Below are 20,467 nucleotides of genomic sequence, written 5' to 3'. Positions count from 1 at the left end.
TTGCCCAGGGTGGTCACTCCTTGGCCACAAGGGAGATTCTTCAGTCTTCAATCAATCCATCAATCAAAGCACTTGTATAGCGCGCTACTCACCCGGAAGGGTCTCGAGGCGCTTGGGGGAAGGGGGCCGCTACTTCTCGAACAGCCAGGTCTTGAGCGGTCTCCTGAAGGCGAGGTGGTCCTGGGTCAGCCGAAGGTGGATGGGGAGGGAGTTCCATGTCTTGGCCGCCAGGTAGGAGAAGGATCTGCCTCCGGCGGTGGCTCTTCGGATGCGTGGTACGGCGGTGAGGGTGAGGCTGGCGGACCGTAGCTGGCGGGTGGGCGTGTGGAAGGTCAGGCGGTCGTTGAGGTACTTGGGGCCTAGGTTGTGGAGAGACTTGTGTGCCTGGGTGAGGAGCCTGAAGGTGATCCTCTTGTTGACGGGGAGCCAGTGCAGGTTCCTCAGGTGGCTGGAGATGTGGCTGCGTCGAGGGATGTCCAGGATGAGTCGGGCTGAGGCGTTCTGGATGCGTTGTAGTCTTTTCTGTAGCTTGGCTGTGGTTCCGGCGTAGAGGGTGTTTCGTATTCCAGCCGGCTGGTGACGAGGGCCTGGGTGAACGTCTTCCTGGTTTCGATCGGGATCCAGCGGAAGATCTTGCGGAGCATGCGGAGGGTGTGAAAGCAAGAAGAGGAGACGGCGCTGACTTGTCTAGTCATCGAGAGGGAGGAGTCCAGGATGAAGCCCAGGTTGTGTGCGTGGTCTGTCGGCTTGGGGGCGGTGCCCAGGGCTGGGGGCCACCAGGAGTCGTCCCAGGCGGAGGGTGATGGTCCAGGGATGAGGACTTCCATCTTGTCTGAGTTCAGTTTCAAGCGGCTGTTCTTCATCCACTCGGCGACGTCTTTCATCCCTTCGTGGAGGCTGGTTCTGGCGGTGTCGGGGTCTCTGGTGAGGGAGAGGATCAGCTGGGTGTCGTCGGCGTAGGAGATGATGTTGAGGTTGTGTTGGCGTGCGATGGATGCGAGAGGTCTCATGTAGACGTTGAAGAGGGTGGGGCTAAGTGAGGATCCTTGCGGGACGCCGCAGATGACTTCGGTGGCCTCGGAACGAAACGGGGGGAGGCGGACTCTGTGTTCTTCCAGCGAGGAACGAGATGATCCACTTCAATGCCTACTCTTGGATGCCGGTGTTGCTGAGGCGTTGGACTAGGGTGCGGTGGCAGACAGTGTCGAACGCTGTGGAGAGGTCCAGGAGAATGAGTGCCGCTGTTTCCCCGTTGTCGAGAAGGGCTCGGATGTCGTCGGTGGCTGCGATGAGGGCGGTCTCGGTGCTGTGATTGGCTCTGAAACCGGACTGCGAGGGGTCGAGGGATCCGTTCATCTCGAGGAAGGCGGCAAGCTGTCTGTTGGCGATCTTCTCGATGACTTTGGCAGGAAAAGGGAGGAGCGAGATGGGGCGAAAGTTTTTGAGGTCGGTGGGGTCCGCTGTTGGTTTCTTCAGTAGGGCGCTGAGCTCGGCGTGCTTCCAGCTCTCCGGGAAGGTGGCGGTATCGAAGGAGGTGTTGATGACGTCTCGGAGTTGGGGTGCGATGGTGGAGTCGGCCTTGTTGAAGACGTGGTGGGAGCAGGGGTCAGTGGGAGATCCGGAGTGGATGGTGTTCATCGTGCGGGCTGTGTCTTCGGTGGTCACCGCGGTCCAGGTGCGGAGGGTCGTGGCGGGGTGCGTTGGTTCGACAGTAGTATTTGGGGATGGTGTGCCGAAGCTGTTGTGGATGTCGGCAATCTTGCGGTGGAAGAACGAGGCGAGGGAGTCGCAGAGATCTTGAGAAGGGGTGATGTCGTTGTTGCCGGTGCTGGGGTTAGAGAACTCCTTGACGATGCTGAAGAGTTTCTTGCTGTCGTGGCGTTGTTGTCCAGTCGATCCTTCAGTGATTTCTTCTTGGTGGTGCGGATGAGCTGGTGGTGCTTGCGGGGCGCGTGTTTGAGGGCGGTCATGTTGTAAGTGGTCCGTTCGAGGAGCCAGGCTTTCTCGAGGGTGCGGCAGGTCTTCTTGGAGCCCTTGAGTTCGTCGGTGAACCAGGGGGCTTTCTTGCTTCTCGGTTTGCTGGGGGGGTTCTTCAGTGGTGCAAGGTCGTCAGCGCAGGCTGTCAGCCACTGCGTGAAGTTGCGGGCTGCTTCGTTGGGGTCCGGTGTGCTGGTCGGTGGGTTCTGGCTGAGGGAGGTGGTGAGCTGGTCGGCAGTGATCTTGCTCCAGCTTCTGTGAGGAACCTGTTGAGGTTGGTGGTGGTTTTCCTGAAGCTGAAGTGGACGCAGCTGTGGTCGGTCCAGTGAAGTCCGGTTGAGTGGCCGAAGGCGATGTGCTTGCTGGATGAGAAGACGGGGTCAAGCGTGTGGCCGGCGTAGTGGGTGGGGTGTTGACCAGTTGCTTGAATCCGAGGTTTGCGAGGTTGTCCAGCAGGGTGGCGGTGTTGCGGTCCTTGTTGTTCTCCAGGTGGAAGTTGAGGTCCCCCAGGAGGATGTAGTCGGCGGAGGGGGGGGCATGTGGGCTGATGAAGTCCGTGATGTCTTCGCTGAATTGTGTGCGTGGTCCCGGGGGTCTATAGATGAGGGTGCCTCTGAGGGTCGTCTTTGGGTCAGTGTGAATCTGGAAGTGGAGGTGTTCAGCGGCGGTGAAGGTGTCGTCGGCGGCAGTCGTGATGCGGATGGTGTTCTTGTGTACGATGGCGATGCCTCCCCGGTCTGGTTGACGCGGTCCCTCCTGATGATCTTGTATCCATCCGGGATGGCGATGGCGATGTCGGGGGCTGAGGAGGCGTTCATCCATGTTTCGGTGAGGAACGCAACGTCTGGTGATGTTGTGTCGAGCTGGTTCCAGAGCTCGACGGCGTGTCTGTGGACGGAGCGGGTGTTGAGCAGGATGCACTTGAGATCGCTGCTGGGGTTTGGCTTTGCTGGCGCGGTGCATGTTCGGAGGCAGGTGAACTTGCAGGTTGTGCAGGTGAAGGGTCCGTGGAAGCGTTTCGGGCGGCTCGGCAGCAGGCGGGGTTCCGACCAGCATTCAGTGCGTTGAGGGCGGCGGCGTCGTAGGTCTGTCGGGTCGTCTTGCATCGTCGTGGGGGCCAGGGGTCCTGGCGCAGACGGGCTTGCCTTCGGCGCACAATCGGCTCGCCCGCTGCGCGTACGCGCGGTCGCCATTTATGGCGAAGTGGGAGGGGGGGAAGGAGGAGCAGCTGGGAGGCGGGAGCGGGGGGGCACAGAAGGAAAAGGGGGCGTGGCCGCTAGCACGGCGGCGGGGAGCGGGGCGGGTAAATACAATACAAACACGGCACTGGGGGTACAGAAAGCAAATGGGAAAACAATAAGGGGATGAAAAAGGTTAAACAGCAGAAAAGGGAAGAAAACTGTGATTATACGGCACAAATGGAGAAATTACGAACAAAGTGATGAAAAACGGCACAACAGGGGAAAAATAAATACAGCACACGCAGTTGCGGCGAGGGTTGGGATCAGCGAGGCAGAGGGTCGGGGTCAGCGAGGCAGGCTCTGCGAGCAGCAGTGGGAGCGAGGAGCACACGCAGCAGCTGGTGGCCGTGCGGCGCGGGGGTGTCCGAAGGTCCAGAGTTTCGTTTCGTGTTTCAGTCCGGATCTAATCTAAAGTCTCAGGACTCAGCTCCTACCTCTATACAACTAAAAGGGGCTGGATTACTGACTAGGTCCCTCCTGTGGGTGGGACCAGGAAGGGAGGTGGTTCACCCCCTCTCCTTTGTCCAGTTTCGCACCAGAGCTGGGGCTGGAGTGCCCCAGCAACCGGTTTGAACTGGGGTATGCATGGAGCATATAGTGTGCCCCAGGCAGTGTCTCATTCTATTCAGCCCTCCCTGTCCCAATACTCAAAGTCCTGTCTGGGGTGGTGCTCGCACCTCCCCAGGCAGGAAACCTATTGTCCAAACCTCCGTGACTAGAAGGACTCCCAGCAGCAGGAGGTCAGACTTGTGTCGGTGGCAGCAGCCTCCATTTTGTGACGCTGGGGGTATGGTTAACTTTAACCGGGATAGTCAGCAATAACATGTCTTCTCCCTCTAGAAGGGTGGAATGCTACCCCCTTCGCCAGAATTGGCGAGAGGGTAGTATTCCAAAGTGTATGACACCTTACACGACATGTTAGGATAAAGCCAAACCAAAGTTAGCATCTAACTGCGAAGATTATAATGCACTTAAGAGTATATGGTATGGCGATATCATAGAACAGCTATACGGACATGGTCCCGAAAGCTGCAGACAGGCTCAGCTCATGCTAGAGCACCATCTCACACATAACCAAGCACTCTGCCTCCAGGATTGTTAAGGCCTGCCATATAGGTTACTATGTGTCTACAGGTAAATAGTATAGGAATACTACACCTATGCAAGGGGTGATTACACAACCTTGCCCCAGCTGAGTGATCAGCCAGTTGTGTCTATTTGAGTGGCCAGCCAGGGGTGGCATAATACATGCTGCAGCCCCTGGTAGGCCTTGGTTACACCTATTCCCTGAGTACCTAGGGTACACTTCTACAGGGGCTGACAAGGTGAACCAATTCCTAATTGTGGATGTACCTAGAGTACATGGTGTAAATTTAGAGATAGTGCATCTGTGCTGTGGGTCTGATTAGCAGGCCAACAGCCATATCTAAGTCGAAAACCAGTAAAGCAAAGCAAAAAGTGGGGGTGACCATAGGAAGCAGACCCTACTCTCCTACAATACGTACATCTGAATCTACCTCAATCATATATAGACATATTGAGAGAGGACAAAAGGCCTTCAACAAGGGCATCTTTTTCCTTCAAGTAGAAAAGATTTTACTTATGGTGCCGACAGCAGCGCCACAATCTTATCCCATTTCAGGAAGAACGGAATAAGATACATACATCTGGAGCTTGACATGCTGCAGCTCTACTCATTCAAAGTCAATAGAGACTTATAGAAAATATACTCCTCAAATGTCCTTTTTTAAGGTCCCCATGATTACAGCCTTCTTTGAAGGTCTAAAGAAAGTCCTCCTTCCTACTGGAGCGCCCTCACTTTACTGACAACTCAACCTAGTTCTTTCAAAATGAATGGGCCCTCCATTTGAAACTATTGGCTGTGCTTCATTGAAGCATCTGCCATTGAGACAGTCTTTAGTCACAATTACTTCATTTTGAAGGGGTTGAGATTCAGGCCCTTTCACCTGTCGACCTCAATACATTTTCCACTCTAAGAGGGTAGTAATGAGCGCCCATCCTTAATTTCTTTCAAAGGTTTTTTTTTCATATTAACCAGACATTTACTCTCCATTTTCTTTAACAACCCATCTTCTCCCGCTGAGTGTTCTTTACACTTCCAATATGTCAGGAGGGTTTTATGTTTTTGTCTGGACAAGACCAAGAGGTTATTTAATCGTAACCATTTGTTTATCAACTATGGGCTTGTATGCACATACCTAGTCTCTTCAAAACAAACCATTTCTAGTGGGGTTGTGTCTTGTATGTCTTCCTGTTTTCAATCTACTAATAAACCGCTGCCGAGAAAACCCAGAGCAAATAGCATCTACTACAGCCATTAACAGTTATCTGTAAGTTGACTACTTGAAAATCGGTCCACACTTTTACAAAGGATTATTGCCTGAATTCATATTTGAGGGATGATTCTAGAGTTGGTCAGGCAACTCTGTTCATGCTTTTAATATGATATCTATTTACAGTTTATACTATTCTGTGTACCTGATATGGAATGTGTTGTATCCCTTACTACCAAGAGCTTCAATGGGTATTGATGATTATGCTTGCTACTCCATTGTAACATTTAGGACTATTTTAGCCAGTGGCGTGTGGCAGGCTGGCACAATTTGTATCCACATTTTATATAAATCTTCTGGAAAGTCATCTAGTGAGCCTGAATGTGAATCTCCTGCGAGGTGGGTATCCTCCAGTTCCTGCCCTACTCTACGTGGATAATGCTGTGCTTATTGCCAAGAAGCCGCTTTGGCTTCAGAAGTTGCTCGATCAATTTAAAAATGTTAGTACCGATCTAGAGCGAACAGTGAATCGATCAAAGACGTGTATCATGATTTATGACCCAAGGAGTAATAGAAACACATCTTTTTGTGGTAAACTTAACTAAAATGATGCCCATCTGATAAAAACCTCTAGCTGCAGATTAATTACCTTGGAATATTTCCCAGGCATCAGACTGCATCCTTAAACTCTTGAGTAGTACCTGTGAGTGCCAGTAAGTGGCATGAAACAGCTCCATGGTGGCCACACTAAATGTGATGTGCATGGTGCCTACATGGGCGCCAGCCCAGCACACTGACATCAGTTCTTTATTTTAATGCCAACAACGCGGATCAGGGAGAACAAAACTAGTCACTTTTTGACCACTTGTTCACATTTTATTTAGCCGTTTGTTGAGCATTCTGCTGGCTCAGTATATATTTTACCAAAGTAAGGTATAGTATGCACAGAGTCCGGTGAACCCTAGGAGTATAACAGAGGCTAAAGTAGATAATACCTTACTCTCTTTTGGGGTAGTGTGGGTGAGCATTTAAGTTTATCAGAGGGTAGTGTTAAGCATTTGATGTACACACCCAGGCAAGAAAGGATTACACACACTGAAAGACTGAACCCAATACCAATTATGTATAAAAATATTACTTTGTTGCTTTTACTTTAGAACCAAGACTCAATTTAATTCAAAACTTTATTCAGCAGCATTGTGGCAGCCATAAAAGTCATTCACGGAAGAAAATTGCTAAGAACATTTTACATCATAACAATTAAAATGTAACCAATTCATAAAATGCCTCAGCTAGAAAGAGAAAATCTCTTGTACAGTACCAAATTGGAGTAGCATATCTCATTAGTGCCTTGTGGATTGACAATATAGCGGTGGAATGTTGTAGAATAGAGATTGGGTTTGGCAGTTTGGTAATGGTGAGTGGTGCTGCGGTTATGTTACGTCGTCGTGCAGTTGGGGGGTTACAGTGTAGTGATAGAGTGTGGGAATATGGTGGTGCAGGATGATATTAGGGTGGGGAATTATAAATTCCTGCTGAGTTTGGCAGTGTGCTGCTATGGGTTGGTTGTATGTTGCTTTGGGGGGGAGGTGGGGTGCCATGAAATGTGATTGTGTTGGAATGTTGTAAAGTTGTGTGTGTGTTAGATTGTCACCATGTGTTAGGTAGTGTGGTTGTTCTGTTGTATGTGGTGGTCGTTTTCTTGCTGTGGATGTAGAGGGATGCTTGGGTGGTTATAATGGTGCTGTTGTGGTAGTGTATTTTCTGGGATGTGGTAGTGTGGTGAGGTAGATGGTGAAACGTTATTCTCAGATGGAAGAGTAAGCATAAGGACTGCAGTACAGCTTGTGTGATATTGTCAGGTAGTGGGTCACTGTGTGCTGCTATAAGATACTTTTGTAGTGATGAAAGATGGTAGTTCAGTGTAGGAGTGTTAATGTGGGGGCAGTATAGAGCAGGCAGGGTCCCTATTGCACTAGAGATAAGGTGTAGATGGCAGTGTGGTTGTATTGTTAGTGCTAGGCTAGCAATACTATGTTGTGGTTGATAGACCTTGTGGTGCTCAGTGGTAGTGCTGAGGATTAAATGTGCCTGAAAGTCTGATGATTCATTTTAGGTTAAAAATGTAAAATATCCCTATTTATTCTTAATGTATTTCCGTAAAAGTACTCCAAGCAGGATGATCGACCTAACCCCCAGTATCAGGTGGTTAGAGAGAAATGCTCTTATGTTGCTTAACTTTTTCAAGCACACCTCAGCAGTTATAAACGTCATTTAGCTATAGCGGCTCCTACCCACAGCTTCTCAATCTGTGTAAATCGTGAGATGATGGCACTTTTATTTAGTCATTACTGACTTGACCATATTCTTCTTTCTTTTAAATTCATGCTCAACAGAATCCAGTATGTGCAGCATGTAGAGCATTAAATCATTAGGAACAGGATTGAAGGAATCTTTTAAGTTTGATTATTACATTTATTTGCTTATGATCTCAAACTTGCCTTCTTGATTTTTCGTGACCAGCCCATTTATAAAGCTGAGCTTTTGCAGTGCTCTGCATTAGCCGATCCACCCAACAGCAAGCCAGCAGAAGAAGAGCAACAAGACACCAGTGAGAGTGCACAGCCTGCTCCAGTCGATAGGTCGTACCAGTCAGCAATCACCAAATATTCCATCCTGTACCAGGACACCGATCTGGTAAGAAGCACTGTTTAAGGAGTATATTGATATTGAATCCAAAGTGACATTTGACAATAATTGTTACATATGTGTTCAGAAACAGCAGCATCCTTTTATACTGTTTTATTGCTGAAGTTGGTGAGCCAGGTCTTCATACAAGATTCTGGTGCCATTCAGGGAGGAGTTTAGTTCTTTATTTCATATTAGGACCTTGGGCTACAGCCACAGCAGGTAGGACCTATTGGGCTCCGTCCTCGCTCCAGCTGTCCCTAAGTCTTGGAAAATAAGGGCACACAGGATAATACAGCTATATATTAAAGCCTTCACTAACCATTAAAGCTACAAGAGACTTTACGTCAAGATGCAGAAAAATGCAGTAACCTGGTTTAATGAAATAAAAGATAAATGTGTGTAAAGCAAAAATATGGCAACACAAAAAGATGATGGACGGAATGCTGAACATTGTCAAATATTCACCCACAGGCCTGGGTTAAACCCATTATTTTTTTGCTCACCATGCCACCCCAGTTCTTGCCCAGCCATTTGCAAATCAGTCTTGACCCTACTCCCCATGAGAATAGTCCAGCCCAAACTGCTTGCCAGGTCCTCCCTGGACCAGAAACAAGCATCCAGAGACCAGTTTCAGGGTATCACCCCATATCAGCCAGGCTATGTTGAATCCAGTGGCACATTGAGCACGGAACCTGCGTCTGGGCATACCTTTCCCACTTAGGGCAACTATAGCAACACAAAAAGATCATGGACGGAATGTTGAACATTGTCAAACATTCACCCCAGCCACAGATATGGATTAAATCCAGGGTCAATACAAATTTGCATATGGCTGTGTCCAAACTGGAATGGCATGGTGAGCAAAAAAACAATAGATTTAGACCCAGATCTCTGTACTGGGGTTAAATGTTTGACAATGTTCAGCATTTCGACCATCTTCTTTTTCTGTTGCTATAAGCAGAAATATGTTTTTAATTGCTATAGTGCCCCATTGCTGCTGAACTCTGTGGAGCAATAAGTTATGAATGTGGGTGTTGCTCTACTTATTGACAACCTAGGTAAAATCTCTTATGGCAAATGTGGATTGCTAGATATCTGCTTTGTTAGCAAACTTGCAAATTATGAAATTGAAATAGTTCATCCTACTGAATTTCCAAATACATGTGTTCATGAATGCATCTCCCTTGGGTGAGGCGCTTACCTAGAGGGAATTTTTTGTCCTTATTAATAATAATTTATATAGTGCACAATCCAGCTAATGCTTTTTGTTATGACAAGAATAGTTGTGCTACGTAAATCTGTTGAAAGTGATTCCATTAACTTTAGTGCCTATTTATACCCCAAATTCTAAATATCTTCATTCTGATAGACTGCACCCTCACTTTCATTGGAACGTTTTGAAAGGAATTAATGTTGTTCTACTACTGAACAGTTCTTGGTGACGGTTATAGGTGGCCCATGTAGTAGAAGATATTAATGTGATGGCAGATGCCCAGAAATCTGGACAAAAGGACTTTTGACTACATGTTTACAATATGTCATTCACTTGTGGATATCTTTGTTACTTAAAGCAGCAATACATGGCTCTTCAGTTTAAGGGAGTTTTTCACGGAACGGCAATAGGAGATGCCCTCTTGATTGTCGATCTAGTTCAGTACGTTGCCACCTGTGCAAATTGTAAGGATGATGAGGAAGTGAAGCATAATTTTGAGGACACTCTGTCCATACCCCAAGTGGTTGCATGGGAAACTACTTTAAATTCAATTATATCAGAGCTTCCCATAAGTCCTGGCACCCATTTTCAACATGTAGGTATCCAGCCATGTAGTAGTGGAACTGGGAAAGTTCCAAAGCTATAAGTTCGGAGCTTTGTGTGACAGAATTGTGCAAACATACGTCCATGATATTCAACACTGCTCTTTTTCTGCAGGTACAAATGCCTTCTAGCATAATATCCTGCATAAACTTTGCCTTTCTTGTTTTGTAACAGTCATCCTGTGAAACCCTGTCCGGTGTATGCTAACACCACTTTAAGGTTTCTCCAAAATTGATTTGCCTTGCATTAAGAGTAAGGGTGCACTGATCACCTGGAGGCATTGGATTTCATTGTTAGACATAGGAGTCAGGAGGGTATCAACAGCATTCCATCCGCTGGGAAGATTGCAAAACATTCTTTCTGCTGGTTAAGTAGCATGCCTTACTACCCAAGGGCTGTCCATCTCCTGCATGTAGAGGGCCCCCCACTGAAACTACACAAGTGGGGGGTATAACGTAACCTGTTTCAGCTATATCTACCTGGGAACCAAAAGCCATATGGTGACCAAGCTGTCTTAAGCTCCAGAGACTCAATTTTACAGCGGAGTTGAGTCCAGGTCCCAATCTCTGAGTAATAGTCCTGGGCCACTCTATAGTGTGGTATTGGCCCAGTGTCTCCTCTTAAACCGGGTCTGGTGGCTCTGGACTAATGCATCCACTGCAGGGGCCTGTGTTCAACCTCATGGTCACAGGTTCGAATCCCGGCGGGTCCACTCAGCCTTTCATCCATCTGAGATCGATAAAATGAGTACCATTGGGTTGGGTAACAATAAACATCTGTTATTTAGCTCCAAGATACCCCGTCAGGGGTGAACGTGCGCTTTACAAATACACGTTATGTTAAGCACAGTAGTTCTTGCTTGTTATCCTGCGAAGTTGACTGTCTCCCTAACTGGAAACGGCTCGGGTGACCAGGTCTCCTTTCTTCCAGCGACACCGGGAATTTACGTTGTCTCTGTTGCATTACCGATTTAGAAAAGGGGGTGGTGATGAACAGAGTGTCTGAGTTAAACAGACCACTCTTACCCAGTCCAAAGATCAGGGCTTGATCCATCACCGTTATTTATCTCACTGCCCCATCCCAGCTCAGAACCTGGCTATATGCAAATCAGTCTGTCCCTGGCCCAGTGCATCATGGGAACAGGGCAGACTAAACTACCAAGCCAATTCTTCACCAGAAAGGAGACTAGCTACCGGGGACCGGTTTCTGGCATTTCAGCCTTCTTCGGCCCGGCTTGCTTGAATCCTGATGGAGCAGTGAGAAAGGGACTCATGTCTGAGTATACCCTGCCACACCTATAGTGGCCAAAAACGATTTAGAAAAGGGGGTTGGATCTAGCCCTGATCTCTTGACTGGGTGAGAGCTTTCTGCTTATTTCAGAGACTCTGTCCCTCACCACCCCTTGTTGTAAATATTTCTGTTGCATTACCATCATGAACAGTCATATCTGTTAGATTCCTTAACTTAGAATATCCCCAGGCGTCAGACTGGATCCGGAAAGTTTTGGGTAGCATTACCCCTGCGCGTCTGTAGGCTTCGTCTGCGGCTCCGCGTCCGGCGTCGTTGGCGCCGGGATGACGCCGCCACAGTACTTAGACGGCGCCATCGTGCGCTGACGTCAGTTCTTCTTTTTCCGCGGCAGCGAGCGCAGATTCAGAAAAGGCAGTACTCCTCAGTCACTTTTTGACTAACTCTTTCGATCTTTTTGATCCTGTTTTCGAGCGTAAGACTATCGGTGCCGGTAGAGATGTCCGGGTTCAAGCCCTGTGCCGATTGCAACCGACTGGTGTCGGTTACCGACCCCCATCGTCGGTGTAGGAGAGTAGGGTCTGCAATCCTATGGTCACCCCAGATTTTTGCTTTTTGCTTCACTGGTTTACGACTTTCCCTGGCTGTGGGCCTGCTAATCAGACCCACAGCCTAGCTGTTCTCTCTCTAAATTGACACACATGTACTTTAGGTGCATTTACCAATTGGTATTGGGTCACTCTTATAGGCCTTGTACAGTGCACCATAGGTACCCAGGGCATAAGTGCACCCAGGGCCTACCAGGGGCTGCAGCATGTATTATGCCACCCCTGGCTGGCCATCTAAACAGACATAACTGGCTGGTAAGACAGCTGGGGCAAAGTGGTGTAATCACCCTTTGCTGTAGATATAGTATACCTATATCTAACCCAAAATGGACACATATATTCCTATAAGTCACTCCTATGGCAGGCCTTATCAATCCTGAAGGCAGAGTGCTTGGAAATATATGTGAGATGGTGCTCTAGCATGAGCTGAGCCTGTCTGCAGCTTTCGGAACCATGTCCTTTAGCTGTTTCCATGATAGTGCCGTACCATATACTCTTAAGTGCATGATAATCCTCGCGGTTATTGCTAACTTTGGTTTGGCATTATCAAAACATGTCGAGTAAGGTGTCATACGATTTCTGGCGACGGGGGTAGCATTCCACCCTTTTAGAGGGACACGACATGTACAGAACTAGAACCCCGGTTAAAGTTAACCCGAGCCTCAGCAAAATGGATGCTGCCACAGACACAAGTCTGACCTCCTGCTGCTGGGAGTTCTTCCAGCAAGGGAGGGCTGGACAAAGGGTTTCCTGCCTGGGGAGGTGCCAGCACCACCCCAGACAAGACTTTGTGTATCCAGATAGGCAGGGCTGAAAGGAATGACATATGCCTGGGGCACACAAGGTGTCCCTGTGCATACCCCGGTTCAAACCAGTTGCTGGGACACTCCATCCCCTGCTGTGGCGCGAAACCGGACTAAAGATAGGGGGTGTAACCACCCCCCCTTCCTGGTCCCACCCATGGGAGGGACCTAGTCGCTAGTACAGCCCCCTTTAGCAGAATAAAGGTAGGAGCTGGTCCCATTCCAGATTAGATTATCCTGAAGAACTCTACAAAGAAGAAACTCTGGACTTTGACGTTCTGCTCCACAGAAGACTGAAGAAATTTCCCTTGTGGCCAAGGAGTGACCACCCTGCATCCGCAGGCACCATCAAGCGTCCTAGCGGTTCACTTTGTCGTCGTTCCTGGCGGAACCAGACTTCAGAGCCCAACGAGACCCGGACTTCCAGACCTCTCCGACCTCAACTCACATCTGCAGCACAGCTGAGATCTGTGGGTGTGACGAGACACGTGGGACCGGCCACCTTGAAGAAACTGTACTTCGCTTCAAGCACGACCTCTGAGGCACCCTCGAGGGAGTGCTTTGGGGATTGAGAAGCCCCAGCCCCGAGCAGCTCCTGCACCGAAGACCAGCCCTCCAGTATCCACGATATCTGTGTGGGGCCCTTCTGCTTGATTGCTACTCAACGCGTTGTCTGGTCACTTGCCGGCTGGCTAGTGGCCTCCTAGACGACGAGCCTTGAAATCTACACCGCTGGTCTGGTTGCTCCAGACTAGTCCTTGCTTCCCTACAAGGGAGAAGTACCCCGGACCCTCCTGGTCCGCACAAAACGCCATCTTCACTTGCCGCGTGAGTTGCGTTTGCCAAGGCCTGTTGACTCCGATCCTAGAACAGACTCCGCCGACAGCGAGAGCCTGCGTGGGACAGCTCCTGCCTCCATCCTGGTCGTCGAACACGCCTCCTGGTTCACGTGACTGGAGAGTCAAGCGTCACCTCTTCACCTGATCGCGACGACATCATCTGGTTACTTCCTGATTCCACTCCGGTCACTGGCTAGTGACTTTGAACACTGTCCGCTCTGCTTTCAGGTCTCCATCTTCTTCGATCCGCCCTTGGATCACTCCGGACATCTTCCTCCTGGTCGCCTGCAGCATCTTTTCTCCAAGGCTCTATTGACTTCAACGCGGAAATCCGACACACTTTCACACCTATGCACCCGCTGCCCGTGGGTGAGGTAACGAGAGCATCTCGGTGCTCATGGGAAGATTGACTCTCCTAGTGTCCAGGTATGCTGTAGTTTTAGTCTCAACCAGTCGGAACTGTCCTTACTCACCTATTTTGTAAATTGTTCGTGCCCATTGACTTTGCATTGAAACCTGCATGTGTGTTCTAGCACTGCACACGCGTCCTGTGGGCCTCCTGCTCCTTACCTAAGGTTAGGGTAGTGTAGCCCCAGCGATTCTACAGCCTCTGGGCATACTCATTTCTTCTATCGTTCTACTTGTACCATTTACTTAGTATATAGTTTGCCGTGCCCCTAGGGCACCATTGTAATTGTGCTACTTACTGTATTTTTTTGAAGAGTAGTGTTATGTGCTTAGCCCTCTGATCTCATAAAGAGTTCAGGGGTGTTTGTTAGTAATAAATATATTGTTTATTTTCATAACCACCTGTGTGGTGTCCTTTCATCTGGTATTCAAGGGGTTGTTATATGTGGTAAAACAGCTGGCTTCACATGCCAAAAGAGTTTAGCCTGCTCTGTCCATGCTACCATTAGGATAGCTGGTCTATAAGGTTGACTTACAGCCAATCACCATAAGGGTTGTTTGGACTGATACAAGGTGTTCACTAGAACTAGTGAGCATCATATATCAGGCCAACTTCTCACATTGGTGTGCAGCGGTTGGGATTTGAGCTTGCTGTTGTTTTTACCAAACATAATCTTGAGATGTCATTTGAAAGATCACATAAGGTACCATATGTACATATAACAAGCTTATAAATACTCTGAGTTCTACTGAACCAGCTGTTGTAGTAGAAAGGGCCTAGCACACCCTGACTACAACTCTTAGCAAGGGATCAGTAGGAAACCCCATAGTGTAGGTAGGTGCACACACCACACCTCACTAGAAAGCATGTCTATCACAGGAGAGGCCACAGTGACTTCCCTAGTGATTAGTGACCATCCACAGGTCCTTTCCAGATATGCAGCACTCAGTTTCCAGGAGATAAGACAATTGTGTACCTCCAGGAAACAAACAGGGTTCCAACCATACCCTTCCTTTTCTGATAGGACTCTTAGAGACCTATGATGCCAGAAGGGCCTCTAACCCAGGCCCCTCAGACCCAGCAGATGGAAGCATGCCCCCCTTAGAAGGTGATCCTGACTCTAACCTCCCTGAAACAGAAAATGTAGATGGTAGGGAAGATGGAGACTTATCTGATGGAGAGGTAGACAATGGCCAAGCTGTAGTCAGCAGACTCACAAGGGCCAGCTTAAGCCTACATGGGGATGGGTTTGGGGGAGCCCCAGACCCAGCCACAGGCAGGCCTAACCTTGGGAATAGAAGAGATAGGTCTCAATCCAGAGACTCCATCAATTCTATTCACTCCCATGTCTCTCATGCATCTGCTCAGAGGAGGATGACTTCCCCTCAGAGGAGAGAGCACCAGGCAAAGATGAAGGAAGTTAATCTGAGGATCCAAAGGGAAGAACTTGCCCTTGACAACCAAGGAAAAGCTTGCTTTTGCCAGAGAGCAGAAATTGAGTGGGATAGAACCCACTGGTGGCAGCAGTATCCTTAGGGATAAAGACAGGAGTTTTGATAATAGACACCTGAGTAAAATAGTACCCCCCTATAAGACAGCGGATGACATCCACAAATGGATGACTGCTCTGGAGAGGACCTGCAAAGTACAGCAGATACCCCAGGGTCAGTTGGCAGCTATATTGTGGCTCTCCTTTGAAGGTAAAGGCAGAAATAAGCCCCTCACAGTTAGAGATGAGGATGCTAATGACTACCAAGTCCTGAAAAGTGCACTGATTGATGGGTTTGGCCTAACAACTGAACAGTACAGGTTGATGTTCAGAGATACCCAGAAAACTCAGGCTCAGGATTGGACTGACTTTGTTGATTGTGCCACTAAGGCTTTGGAAGGCTGGTTACTGGGAAGTAAAGTTACTGATTATACAGGATTGTACAATCTTATAATGAGAGAACAAATCTTAAATAATTGCCAGAACCAGTTGTTGCATCAGCACCTGATTGACTCAGATCTGACCTCTCCCCAAGAATTGGGAAAGAAGGCAGACAGATTAGTCAGAACCAGGGTTAAGCAGCAGAACCAGAGATAGGGTGGTGGCCAGAAGAAAGCAGACCAAAAGGGTAGTAATCCGAATCTACAAAATGACCAGAGGTCTTAAACCGGGCCCCAACAATCTAAGGAGGGTGGGTCCCAGAATTCCCAAAAGAAGAAGAATGATGGTCAGAAGAAACCATGGTGCCAATACTGCTAAAGTAAGACTCACTGGTTTAGTGAGTGCACCAAGAAAGGCTCAGCTCCTACCACTACTGCCCCTAAGGCACCTGCACCTCCTAGTACAGTTAGTAGTGGTAGTGTACCCCCCAGGGCTATAGTAGGGTTAACCCTGGGAACCCGGTTAACCCAGGGTTGGGCACTGAGGAAAGCGAAACGCCGAAATGCATTCGCCGCCACTGGAGCTGTATTTGAATGAATAAAGCTTTTCCTACCTGTTCCCCTCTGGGCTCCTGCCTTTTCTTGTTGAAGGAACTTTTGGAGACATTTTTTGCATTCGCCAGCAGTGCAATTCAGCAGCCCCCGCCACGCCTCTGGGTATGGACTTTACTGGCACGCCTCCCGGCTAATCTTGTTCTTCCAGTGATCGAATGTGTCCGGACCCGCCTCTGTTACAGGAGGACTCGAGCAGTTGAAGTATTGCACTTCTCTCTGGGCATTTTGCTGCACGCATTCAGCCCCTGCTCATATGACTTCCTGCACAGGGACTGTGACGGTACGAGGGGACCAGAGGAGGGGCTTTAGGAGCTCAGGACAGTCTAGTGTGTCATCGTGTCCTGCTTCTGTGGGTTCCGCTCTAAGGATTTAGTCATATCTGAACTCTCCCCCTATTTTTCACCGACCCGAGTTGCAGACAAAATTGAGCATCTTGGGAGTTGTGGTTCGTCAATCATGAGCGCGCTGCAACAGGTGACTAACATTTGCCTGGGGGAGGAGCTGACCTACACCAACTACTTCAGAAGCAACAGGGAACAACTATCTGTGGTGACTATTCCGAGATATATATATATATATATATATATATATATATATATATATATGTATATATATATATATATATATATATATATATATATCTCAATCTCAATCTCACTTGTTGGCACGACCACACGGAGATTACCTCTTGCAGGAACGAGGACAGCAGCCAGGTCATTATCATTTTTTTAATCACAAGTGAAGGCTTAACACGTTTCAAACTTAGAGTCCTTAATCAAAAGCGTATTCAAACAGGATGACAACCAACTGGTGTAGAACCCCCTGCGTGATTTAAATATTGAATGTTATAGTTCCCGCCCCAATGGGCCGGGCTTCTCGCCCATGTGGGCGCTTGGCATTCTGGAATCTGCAGTTCTACACATATGATAATACCCAAGTTGGTGTTGTAGTGTCCTGTGGACTTGAAGTCATAAACAAAACACTGTGGGCTGATTAAATAATCATGAAAACTGAACCGCTGCCAAATGTATCCTTCGCTTTTGAGCCCTCTGTTCTGTATTTGGCGCCTAAGATTCAAGCGTTGCAGATCCGCTCAGAAGCGGCGGGTCCGTGCTTGCGGCCGAGCAAAGCCTCTAATTAATCCACCCTTATTACATGATTATTAAATGCAGTGTTTGACTTCAATGACGATTCATGCAAGAGAATTAGGGCTACAATTAAGTATATCTTTCTTTTTAAACGTGCCATGTCTACAGTCCTACACGTTAAAGGCAATGGATATATGCCACACTCGTGCTTTTCATTTGGGCGGGTGGGATTTAATTTATAGTTCCTGTTGGACTTGGCCCTTCTGGCAGGTTCACCCCTGAACTTTTTGCCTGGTATTATTAAATAATTATAGTGATTTTCTGGTCTTTGTGCACTTTGACACTGTGGAGCAGTGTAAAGTGCTTGCGCTCCCTGAGTGCGTGTGTGAGATTGGCCTGCCCTCCCATGGGAATGCATGGGGAATATGTGTGTCCCTGGTAGTTCCTGATGTTTGGGGAGTGCAGATGCGAGTTTGGTATGTGCGGACTCGTGTGATTAAATGCTGCGCAATGATGTATGCAGCGTGATTGTGTCTAGTGTGGAAGTGCCACTTCTTGAAGTTGGCATGTTTGTGTAATTTGTGTCTGGCTTGTGATTGGCTGGAGCTGGCTAGGGAGTGTGGCTCCATGAATCATGATGGGTCTGCCCCGGTGGTGAGTGATGAGATTAGCATGAGTGATTTGAGGGAGGAGTGCACCTGGGACCTGAATAGGGCTGGGCTTTCCCCTCACAATGCTGGCTCCACCCCCTGTGGTGTGTCTGATGTCCCTGACCCATCCTGTGAATAGAGAGAGGGGCTGAGCAAAAATCACATCATAAAACAAGCGTTCGACAGCGGTACAATCAACGATAAAGCAAGACGATACTTGGCTCTGAACAACCCTTCAGCACCTATCATGTATATGGTGCCCAAGATACACAAGCACCCGACCAGGCCTCCATTCCGACCCATAGTGTTGACCAAAGGGAGTATTCATGAGACCATCTGTAAATTCATTGATAAATATCTTCGACCTTTTGTACTAGACACAGGATCATACATCAGAGATACCACCGACTTTCTGGTAAAATTGAATACTTGCACCAACCAATTGGAAGAACAAGAACTGCTACTTTGTACAGTAGATGTTTGTTCACTGTATACATCCATACCCCATGCCTTGGGCATAGAGGCTGTGGAGAAAGTTCTTTCAGGATCCTTTCTGGATGCTGATCTTCAAGTGTTTTTGATGGAACTTCTAGTATTTACGCTTTACCACAGCTATTTTTCAGTCAACAGTAACTGGTTTCACCAACTATGCGGTACTTCCATGGGCAATTGTGAAGCTCCATCTTATGCCAATATATTCATGAAGGTATTCGAAGAAACACATATCCTGGATAGCCACGCTTGGAAGACCCATGGTAAATTATATCTCCAGTTCATTGATGATATATTCATTCTTTGGGCAGGCACCAACACCAGTCTTTTGAATTTCTTAGAGAATTGGAACAGGATCAACGATCGTATTCAATTCACATCGAACTATGACGAAGAAAGCATCCACTTCTTGGATGTAGCAGTTCACAGGCAAGAAGGCAAAATTTCCACCACGATTTTTTGCAAACCCACGGATCGCAGCTATATATAGCATTTCAAGATTTTCCACCGACCTAGTCTTAAACTCAACCTGCCATACTCCCAACTATTGAGAGTTAAACGCATTGTGTCTTCTACCATGGAGAGTGAAAACCAACAAAAACACATGTCAGAAAGATTCAAAGCACCAGGGTACCCTCAGGAGATATTAGACAAGGCAGCAGCCCGTTGTAAGAAGGCCAATCGCAATGATTTGCTACACATCAAACCCAAAGTCGAGAACACACGAATGGTAGTGGTGTCCAAATACACGGTCACCAGCAACCAGTTCCGCAAAATGATTTTAAAACATTGGCCACTACTGAGCACCGAACCAGACTTTCACAATATCTTCGCACAAACACCCATCTTTGCCTACACCAGAGGACGTAACCTTAAAGAAATCCTCACGAGACCAAGTGACCAAACAGAAACTCAAACATACAAGGGACTCTTGCCATGTTACAATTGCAGTAACTGCAATAATGTCATACCAGGGAACTTCACCAACCACCCAATGAAAGGACACAAAGTCAAATTGAAAGTTAACGTCACATTTAACTCTTCGAACGTCATTTACATGCTCAAATGTCCGTGTGGCTCATGCTACATAGGCCACACAGAGAGAAAAATCCGAATACGCATCCTTGAGCACAAAAGCAACATCCGGACCAAAAACGCTAAGTCCACCGTAGCAGCACACTTCCTCGAGAAAAACCATACAGTGGCCCAGTTAAAATATTTGGTTTTGGAACAGATTAAACCCACCAGACATAATAAAAACACACTCCTCAAATGGGAGAATTACTGGATCCGCTACATGGCGACGATGCAACAGAACGGGTTGAATGATAGAATGGAATTCCTATGTTATCTATTACTATCTATCAATTGTTGTGCATATGAATATCACCACAAGACAACTTCATTGTCATTATGCTTTATGTAATGCTTTACACGTATTGTTTACTTTTTTCCATTTATTGTTTTGTCTTTCTACCGTTTTTTCCATGCTTTTTCAACTTATCTGCTCTTTACTTTATTCACCCCATCGCGTCGTACTAACCAGCACATTTACCACTCCAAGATGGCGCCCATAACCGGGGTTTAAGTCCATCATCAATGTTTATAACAGCCGTCACACCGGCACAACTTTGCACACTTTACCGGGTTTCACACGACAGCTCACCAGACGGGCACCCCCTTAGAAAACCATGCGGAGCCTGATTATACCCAAGTAAGTACCTCGTTTTGAGGACAAGCTCTGTGAATTTATCGTGTTCCCCGCCGAGTGCTAATCACTCGTTTGCACTATTGTGTACTTACAGATCTTTGGACCAACAGCCGCAT

At 47.8% G+C, this 20,467-nt stretch overlaps 1 protein-coding gene across 2 annotated transcripts in view; it reads left to right on the top strand.

The window, feature by feature from the left end:
• Positions 1-20,467, top strand: part of GTF3C2 (general transcription factor IIIC subunit 2) — a 908,247-nt gene that overhangs the window by 768,314 nt on the left and 119,466 nt on the right. For both annotated transcript variants that reach the window (XM_086928162.1, XM_086928163.1), the window contains exon 17: positions 8,036-8,209. In XM_086928162.1, the coding sequence (XP_086784288.1) occupies positions 8,036-8,209 (174 nt within the window). The remainder of the gene's footprint in view (positions 1-8,035; positions 8,210-20,467) is intronic.

Source organism: Lissotriton vulgaris, chromosome 6, assembly GCF_964263255.1.
Source record: "Lissotriton vulgaris chromosome 6, aLisVul1.2, whole genome shotgun sequence".
Lineage (NCBI taxonomy): Eukaryota > Metazoa > Chordata > Amphibia > Caudata > Salamandridae > Lissotriton > Lissotriton vulgaris.
Note: the sequence above shows the minus strand (reverse complement) of the source record. Positions and strands in the feature narration are given on the sequence as shown.